We start from the raw sequence: 9,053 nt of genomic DNA, 5'->3' as shown, positions 1-9,053 counted from the left end.
TGGCCTGGGAAAGCAGTCGAGGATGGTCCAAAGCCTTGGGACCCTGCACCCATGTGCGAGATCAGGAAGAAGCTCCTGGTTCCTGGCTTCGGATTGGCTCAGCTCCAGCTGTTGCAGACACTTGTGGAGTAAATCAACAGACAGAAGATCTTCCTCTCTGTCTTTCCTCCTCTCTGTATATCTGACTTTGCAATTAAAAAAAAATCTTCAGAAAAAAAAAAGATAAGTTTGCTTTCATGCAAAAACATTTTGAAATTCATGTGGTTTTAAAAATAATACACACTTGCTGTGAAGTACCCTTGAACCAAAAGGTATACTAAAGGACCCCCTGTTCCCATTGGCCAGGCCTGACTTCACCCCTCCTTCTGGGCTCATTTTCTATTCAGCTCCCAGTGCCCTGTCATTGGCATGTAGGGTGCAAAGGAGGCAGGCTTGGAGTTTCTGGGAACCAAGCAGTTTTCACAACGAGCCTGGTGTGGCCTTTCCTGAGAAGCCCAATCTGCTGTTGGGTCAGCTCTTGCCAGTCAGGAGCCTCTTAGCCTTAAGTATCTGGTGGAAGAAAGGTGCAAGGCCCACATGAAGTGAACAAAGACACGCCTGCAGCAGCTCATGCTGCCCAGGACAGCTCCAGGAAGGCACGTCCTCTTCCTCCCCTACAAAGGTCCAGTTTTTATAGCAAGAGCTAAAGCAGAGCACCAGTTCAATAGCTTATGCTCTGAGTCTGGTTCCTCGTGTAGTATGGCTGTTCCAGAAAGACTGGCTATATGGATGAAAGAGAAACATAGGCTGTTAGATTACGAAGTGCCTGGATACGGCCACCTTTCCATGGCAATCCGAAACGCAAAAATGAGGGACAACACCGAGGTGTAGTGGGTTAAACCACTACATGTGATACCACCATCTCACATCAGAGTGCTAGTTTGAGTCCCAACTGCTCTGCTTCCAACAGGGCTCACTGCTAGTGTACCTGGGAGAGCAGTGGAAAGTGTTCCGAGTTCCAGAGTGAGTGCCTGCCACCCATATGGGAGGCCCAGATGGAATTCAGGCTCCTGGCTTTGTGGCTTTTCTGTGGCTCTGCCCTGAATATTGCAGCCATTTGGGAAGTGAATCAGCAGATGGAAGATTTCTTTCTTTCTATTCCTCCCTCTTTCTGTCATTCTTTCAAATAAATAAAAACAGAAACAATAAGCATGGGATTGGAGTAAAATTAAACCTATTGAGCTGAAAGTTAGTCCAGAGGGTCCCAACAGCTAGACACAAACTCAGTAGGATTCAAGAGCCGCACAACAGTAATCAAAGTCAATCACTGTTATTCTCTAAGAACAGCTTCTAGTACACACAGCCTTGGGGCTCTTACAGTCCTCACGAGGGCCAGTGACTTGAGACCAGAGCCTGAGCAGCTGGCTAGTGTCACACGGCATGCAGCAGCTTGTCTGGGTGCTTACACGCGTCCAGGTAGGTCATGTGAGACACCAGCCAAATCGACAGGCTCCGTGGACTTGTGGGATTCCTCTGGCCCCAAGGCCACCACACCTGACCTTAGACCTGCTCACCTGCTAGGCCCCCCACTTGCTGCAGTCTCACTAATGAAGGAGCCTGAGGACACACAGACCCGATTACTCAATGTTGTCATAGACCCGAATCACATCCTCGTGGTTCCCGAGAGCCTGGATGAGGAGGGCGGCCTGCTCCAGGTCGGGGTCGGCCAGCTGCACCTTCGAGTTGGGGATGAACTCCAGCATGCAGGACACGGAGCACAAGCCCAGGGAGTCCAGCTTCTTCCTTACTTGATGCAGCAAAGAGACGTCACAAATAAACTAGGAACAGAGCAGAGTCAGTGAGGCGCCGGGAGGTCGTGTGCCAAGGCCAGACAGCACTCTGCAGAGTCCTGGGCCGAACGGCTGCTGTAATGTGCCACTAGGTGAGGCAGCTCACTTGGGCAGGAACCTGAGCTCTGAATGTTCTGAATCCTTCATACAGCCCTCAGCACACCAGCCCACACCCAGCACTCACTCCTTTTACCGCTGCACCCCGGTGTATAGAAGAAGCCAAGAGGCATGCATTAACTCAATAACTTGCATTTTCATCTGTGCACACATCTACAAACTTAACAAAGTTACCATGGACAGTACATTTCTTGCTGAATCTAAGCTTACAGCAGGCATCCTAAATACAGGCAGATGGGCCATAAGATTTTTCGGGGTCTGTGAGGCTCATCTCGGAAGTCCACCAAACAAGAGGCTGCATACTGACCTTAAAAAGGCTCTTTTCTTCTTCGTCTTCTGTCTCCTTGACATCCTCGGCCCCTGCTTCAATGGCCAGCTCCAGGGCCCGTTCCAGGTTCACAGCTTTCTTATCTCTGTCCTCCACGCCCACCACGATCACCCCCTTTTTGTCAAAGGAATGACGAGCTCCTTCAACCATCACTCCCCTGAGGGAAAAACCACAGAGGGAGCGGTGTCAGCTCTGATGGCCACTCGGTTTCTACAAAGCACCGCATTCAGGTGCCCCCTTCCCCGCCCAGCCTCTGCAACCGCAGCAGACGCAGGAGAGCAAGCTTTCCCAACGACAAGACGCCTCTGAATGAGGCGTCTGGGAAATTCATTTACTGACTAGGTTGGAGTCTGGAAGATCAAAGATTTTGCTCATGGCAAAGCAGCAGAAATGGCCCAAGCCCCTGAGACCCCACACCTTCTGGCTTCAGATCGGCTCAGCTCTGGTAATTGCAACCCTTTGGAGAGTGAGCCAATAGATGGAAGACTTCTTCTCTGTCTCTCTCTGTGTAAAGTCTGCCTTTCCAATAAAAATAAATCTTAAAAAAAAAAAAATACCACCAACAGGACCCGGCGCGGTAGCCTAGCGGCTAAAGTCCTCACCTTGCCATGTACCAGGATCCCATACGGGCACTGGTTCTAATCCCGGCACCCCCCGCTTCCCATCCAGCTCCCTGCTTGCGACCTGGGAAGGCAGTCAAGGACAGCCCAAAGCCTTGGGACCCTGCACCCACGTGGAAGACCTGGAGGAAGTCCTGGCTCCTGGCTTCAGATCGGCTCAGTTCCAGCCACTGTGGCCACTTGGGGAGTGAATAATCAGATGGAAGATCTTACTTTCTATCTTTCTACCTCTCTGTATATCTGACTTTCCAATAAAAATAAAAAATAGATCTTTAAAAAAAATGCCATCACCGAGAAAGCATCATCAGGGATCAAGAATACTTGCCCTGCATGGAAGTGGAACCTCAAAGTGTCCACCCTCTGCCGCGTGGCCCAGACACACTCACCCATTCTTATTCAGGATATGTTTAATGTCTGACTGGCACTTGGCGCCTTTGTTCGATAACGCCTCAATGAGCAGAGAAGAGCCACCAGGGCCTCGACCTTCATAGAGCAAGTAAACACCCTTGGTTTTCTGTAATACACAACACAAGCACATTTTTCTGTCAGTTTGTTTCTGCATGCCAGCCCCGAAGCACAGGGCCCCAAAGCTGAGTCTATAATCTGGGCTCCTAGGGCTTTAATTCTGTTCCCACCCTCAGGGAGGAGGCCCTGGGAATAAATTATTGACGTAACTTAAGTTATGGTGCCTGTTTAGAAGGGACTCTGTTTTCTTATCCTAGAACAAACCATCTATTTTTTTTAGCTTTGCTCTCCTACCTTCCCAGCCAAATCCCAAATCGTGCCCCCCACAAACCAGTCACTGCCACCAAAATTCGTCCTCCAGCCCCCATTCTGTATGAACCTGTGTGTGACGTCTCAACGCTCCCACCCCCAACTGCTGCAGAAAAACCAACTCTGGGCTTTCCCCCAGGAGCTGCCCAAAACACCACGCTCTCCAACTCGAGCTTAGAGAGCCATCTCACCCGTGCATTCCTCCACTTCCTCATCCCTCGAATCCACAGCCGGTCCCCGTTGCTGTCCCCAAGACCCCTGCTCGGAAGCCTCGCCTGAAGACTGCTCCCTTCCATTCACAAGGAAATCCAGGGTTCCCGCATGAGGGCAAAAGCTCGTGTCACCACCGCCTCACCTGCACGTGGCTTCCATGAAGGCACTGCACAATGGCCAGTGCACAGGCTCTGGAACCTGACCATCTGGTGTCAAGACTTGCTTTCTCTGCGACCGGAGTCACGTCACCTCAACCTTCTGTGCCCTAAGGAGCCACTGAGGCGCATGCACGGTGTTGATCCGAGTGTCTGGCCTGTCGTAAGCACTGGGGACCTCAGGATGACTGCTACTTCCTCAGCCCTCACTTGTCCCAGAGGCAAAAGTGTTGCCTCATTGAGTACCCCCTTCCTGCCTCTCCCACCTTCACCCCTGTCCTCTCCCTTTCTACTGGTTCTTCTTCCTTAGTGCATAAACATCTGGAAAACCAGAATCAGTCCTGCCTCAGTCTACCTCACGGCTCTCCCCACAGCACCCCTTTCCACGCTGAGGCGGCGCTCCCCCAACCAGTGGCCAAGGACAAGCTTCCAGAACGCTCCAGGTTCAGCGGTGTTCCCCACGTCACTACCTTTCTCTGGCCTCTGTGACACACACCCGGGGGACAGACGAATGACAAACATGCCAAACGGGAACACACCTCCATTTTCAACGCTGCCTCAATGGTCGACTTGGGCATGTGCTTGCTGCGACACACCTCTAGGATATTGGCCAGGTTGCTATTGTGCTCGGGGTTGGGGCCGCCCTCTGAAACAGAGACAGAATGATAATGAGATAGCACTACAGCACAGGAGAAAGAAAGGGGCTTCCAGTCTCCCCACAGCTATGATGGCTGTAAGTCAACACTTAGCTCCCCACTCATTGAAAAACACCTTCTCTAGTGTTTGAATGGGCTGCGGGGGAAGACATTTGGAAAAGCTTCTAATTCCCTGTGTCTTTAGCCTAGGATTCCATTCTCTGTGTTAGTGAACATCATTATGTTTTAAATAGAGATCAAGGGATAATCCAGCATCTCCCAGACTTATTAATATCCTCGTTCTTACTTTATTACTGCGAATATAATTACTGAAATGCTCACGTGATATTATAATAATGTTTTGCTTCTGAGAGTAGGGACTGTATCTTTTTATATTTGGTTTACCAGTATCTGGCAGCAGAAAATAAACATTCAGGGGACCAGCGTTGTGGTGCAGTAGGTTAAGCAGCCACATGCAACGCTGGCATAACAATGAGTGTTGATTCAAGTCCCAACTGTTGAGCAAGTTGCAACCATCTGGGGAGTGAACAACCAGATAGAAGATATCTTAAAAAAAAAAAAAATTAGTGTTGGTCAGGCAGTAGCAATAAGTGAGGGGAGGAAAAAAATGAAGCAAAGCAAAAAATCAGCTATGAGTTGTAAGGGGGAAGTAAATATTGATCTCAAGGTGGGCATCACTCCTGTTTTACCCGAAGCTAACTCAAACTCGGGGAAGTTGAGTCACTCACTTGCTCAAGGTCAACCGTTAGTGACGAAGACCAAGCCTTCTTATTCCAAAGTCCATGTTTTACATGGAAGTGTAGCCCAGCAGGTGTCTAACAGCACACAGAAAAGCCTGTTGCGGGTGATCCTACAACTGGAGAAAGACACGTGCGGGCCGCCTGGCTTATGAAGAAAGGTGTCTCCCGAAACCTTATGGAAGTACAAGGGGGCTTGGGGCAAGTTAACACTTTGCCCAGTGCACTGTCCCAAGCTCTGAGCGGCAACGGCGAAGCGGGCGCCTTCTTCAGGGGAGACGCCCACTGGGGGACGAGGCTGTGACGGAGAGTGTCTATGGGGTGGGTCATGATGGGCACGGAGGGGCACGCCGGCAGGGAGAGAGATGGCCAGGGTCTCACCTTTGACGGCCAGGCGAATGCTCAGCGAGAGCTTGGAGAAGACGCGACTCCGTTCGGCGTCCTTGGGTCCCTTGATGTGGCGGACTTTGGACCACTTGTTGTGGCCGGCGGGGACCGCCGCGGTGAGGTGCAGCGTCCTGGACGGAGCGGGAGCTGGACGGCATCCCGGGGGCTCGCGATGGGGGACGCCGGGGCCCCTCACCCCCAAGCACGGGGCAGCTGCCCTGCTCAAGCGGGCCAGGGCCCACGCGGCCATCGGCTCCGGCTCGAGGCTGGCTGCAATCGGAAACGCGGGTCCTTCCGCGGGAGCCCCAAAGGCTCAGGGTTGCCTCCCGCAGCTCTACAGGGAATGACCGCCCGCTGTCCCCGCGGCATTCACTAGCCGGGCAAGGCGCACTTCCTGTCCCTGGTCCGCTGCAAAAACACGTCCCTTCAGCCGGCACAGACCGTTCCGCCGCCTCACGGTTCCTGCCCTGCCCACGCGCAGAGCGCAGCCCAGACAGGACGACCCAGGGCTTCCTCCTGCCCAGTAGTCTGCGGGTACTCACCATGACCTGAGTTCTGAAACTGATTTTGCTTCCCTGTTAGCTGCGTAACTCTGTGAGCAGATCTCAGAATAATAACCTGATTGCAAAATAATACGTAGTTCAACCTCCTCGTTTAACAGGTAAGGAAAAGTGCTGCCAAAAGCCAGCTCGTCCCTCTGATGCGACACTTGCTCTACCAATACAGGAAGGCTGAAAACACAAGATAAGCCTCGGAACTCTAAAATAGTGTTGGAACATGACAGGCTAAAGCCACTGCCTGTTGATGCTGGCATCCCATCTGGGCAGTTCAGATGGCCCTTTTGACTCACTTTTGATCCAGCTCCTATCTAATGAGCCTGGGAAAGCAGCAGCAGATGGCCTGAATGCTTGTGCCTCTGCCGTGGGCTTGGGAGACCTGGACGGAGTTCCAGGCTCCTGGCTTCAGCCTGGCCCTTGTAGGTGTTGAGGGAGTGAGCCCAGCATACAGGAACCCAGCTTCTCTGCTTTCTGGGCAAAACAGTTTAGTTTTCTGAAGAAACAGGTGCTACCCTCCCCTTAATGAGTAACATTCAGGATTACTGTAATAGTCACATTGAATCACTGCTGACTGGAAAGGGAGTGCCACACATCACTAAAAGCTAAAAACAAGACCTAAAATGTCCCATGACCAACCTCACCCCAAGGGAAAGCTCCAGCGGTCTCAAACACCTAAACAAGATGAGGGGGCCTGCACACACACGCTTGGACTCCATGAATAGTGTTTGAGATTTGGGAGGCCCCAGGGATGCTGAGGGTTCCCCAAGGGCCTGGTTGTGATCTTGGGGCTCCAGATGTGACTGAGGCTGCTGACAGGAGGTCCTGAGTCATGCCTACTCTTTTTTCCATTTCCCCACCCCCTCTTTTTCTTCTGTAGGTTATGACAGTCTCTCTCAACCATGGGTAACTCCCAAACCAGTCCCATGGAAACTGGGAAGCCTTTAGACTAGGTGTTTCAAACAAAATTAAAAACCTCCACCTATTTTCTTTTCAATACTGGCTACACCATACACTAGGGAATGGCAAGCACTTCAAATTGAATGCTGTCCTCCAAGTTGATCTTCTCTTTAAGACCACAAGAAAGAACTTGAAGTTTTTTTTTTTTTTTTACCTCCAGGCCTGCCTGGCACTCTTCCCTAAGCTCACCCTTGGAAGGAGCTATAAGGCTCTGTTACACCTACATGTTCCAAGAGATACCTGGCTGGGGAGAACAGCACTTCTGAACGACCCTCCACCACCTAAAGCTCATAACCTCAAATGCAGTTGGTCCCATGGCTGGACCCATCCCCAGGGAGTGATGTGTCCTCCTCTTCTCCCCAAATCCGCGATGCTCTTCACCTCCTGCTGGCTCAGTGCCTCCACCTTCCAGCCCTATCTGTCCCCCCTCTACTGGAGAATAACTCAGCTGGAATCACCACCAGTGTTGCCTCCCATCATTGAGATACAAGAGGGCTTTGTTCCCTGAGAGAGCTGGCTGATGAACATGTTGTGTCAGTTATGATACATGCCTCTTTTTCCAAGACTGATTTAAATCGATGTAAACAAAAGTTCAGGAGGTTTTCAGAAGACCTTGCCAAATTTACTACACAATTTCACGCCCTAACTCTGGCTTTTCACTTGATCCAAGAGGACCTAAATATTGTCCAGTCCACTTGTACCCCTGAAGGAAAAGAACATATCTAGACCAAAGCCCAAGACCATGCAGACTCCTTGGCAGATGATCAGCCCAACCAATGTGCTGTGGGAGCCACAGCAACCCCACAAACAGAAATCAGAAACTATGCCCAGGGACCCAGCGTGGTAGTCTTACATGTGCCAGGATCCCATATGGGCGCCAGTTCGTGTCCTGGCAACCCCCGCTTCCCATCCAGCTCCCTGCTTGTGGCCTGGGAAAGCAGCTGAGGACGGCCCAGAGCCTTGGGACCCTGCACCCACGTGGGAGACCCGGAAGAGGCTCCAGGATCCAGGCTTCGGATGGGCGCAGTTCTGACCTTTGCGGCCACTTGGGGAGTGAATCATCAGACAGAAGATCTTCCTTTCTGTCTCTCTACCTCTCTGTATATCTGACTTTCCAATAAAAATAAAATAAAACTTTTTTAAAAATAAAAAAGAAACTATGCACAAAGTCATGAAGATTCAACATGCTGAGATCATGTGGTGATCTGTCTAGTGTCTGGGATGAAAAAATGTATTTTAAAACCCCTAAATTATTACAAAATCAGATAGTTCATACAATGCAAAAAAAAAATCCACTATTATCCCAGGGACAGTGGGTAGAGACCCTAAGATAACACATTAAGGGCCCAGTACAGTAGCCTAGTAGCTAAAATCCTTGCCTTGCATTCACCAGGATCCCAAATGGGCACCAATCCATAACCTGGCTGCTTCACTTCCCTTCCAGTTCCCTGCTTATGACCTACTAAGGCAGTGGAGGATGGCCCAAGTCCCTGCATCCCCATGGGAGACCTGGAAGAAGCTCCTGGCTCCTGGCTTCGGATTTGCTTGGCTGCAGCCATTGTGGCCATTTGGGGAGTAACCAGCAGATGGAAGATCTTTCTCTGTGTCTCTTTTTCCTTCTGTAAATCTGATCTGCCTTTCAAATAAAAATAAATCTTAAAGAAAAAAAAATGCAGTAACATAGATCCTAGCAGCTATGATGGACAGAGGGCTTACCCAAGAT

The 9,053-nt window shown here is 50.7% G+C and overlaps 1 protein-coding gene across 1 annotated transcript; it reads right to left on the bottom strand.

Moving 5' to 3' along the window:
* Window positions 1–1,196: 1,196 nt before the first annotated feature.
* Window positions 1,197–6,395, bottom strand: LOC121162404 (translational activator of cytochrome c oxidase 1). Its single transcript, XM_040989390.1, has 5 exons — window positions 5,811–6,395; window positions 4,576–4,682; window positions 3,281–3,408; window positions 2,254–2,431; window positions 1,197–1,817 (listed from the first exon to the last, which is right to left on the bottom strand). Exons 1-5 carry the CDS (start codon window positions 6,064–6,066, stop codon window positions 1,617–1,619), a joined length of 870 nt encoding a protein of 289 aa, XP_040845324.1. The 5' UTR covers window positions 6,067–6,395; the 3' UTR covers window positions 1,197–1,616.
* Between the last annotated feature and the right edge of the window lie 2,658 nt (window positions 6,396–9,053).

Source organism: Ochotona curzoniae, unplaced genomic scaffold (assembly GCF_017591425.1).
Source record: "Ochotona curzoniae isolate NIBS_2020 unplaced genomic scaffold, NIBS_Ocur_1.0 contig_523, whole genome shotgun sequence".
In the NCBI taxonomy this organism is placed as follows: domain Eukaryota; kingdom Metazoa; phylum Chordata; class Mammalia; order Lagomorpha; family Ochotonidae; genus Ochotona; species Ochotona curzoniae.
The sequence above is the reverse complement of the archived record's forward strand: the minus strand, read 5'-3'. Positions and strand labels throughout refer to the sequence as shown.

Bases quoted from the DNA above. Each gene is read 5' to 3' on its own strand.
- LOC121162404 (XM_040989390.1), bottom strand. From the start codon at position 6,066: ATGGCCGCGTGGGCCCTGGCCCGCTTGAGCAGGGCAGCTGCCCCGTGC. The intron at 4,683-5,810 runs GTGAGACCCTGG...TCTCTGTTTCAG, and splicing joins CATTCGCCTGGCCGTCAAAG to AGGGCGGCCCCAACCCCGAG. The intron at 2,432-3,280 runs GTGAGTGTGTCT...TTTTTCCCTCAG, and splicing joins CATATCCTGAATAAGAATGG to GGGAGTGATGGTTGAAGGAG.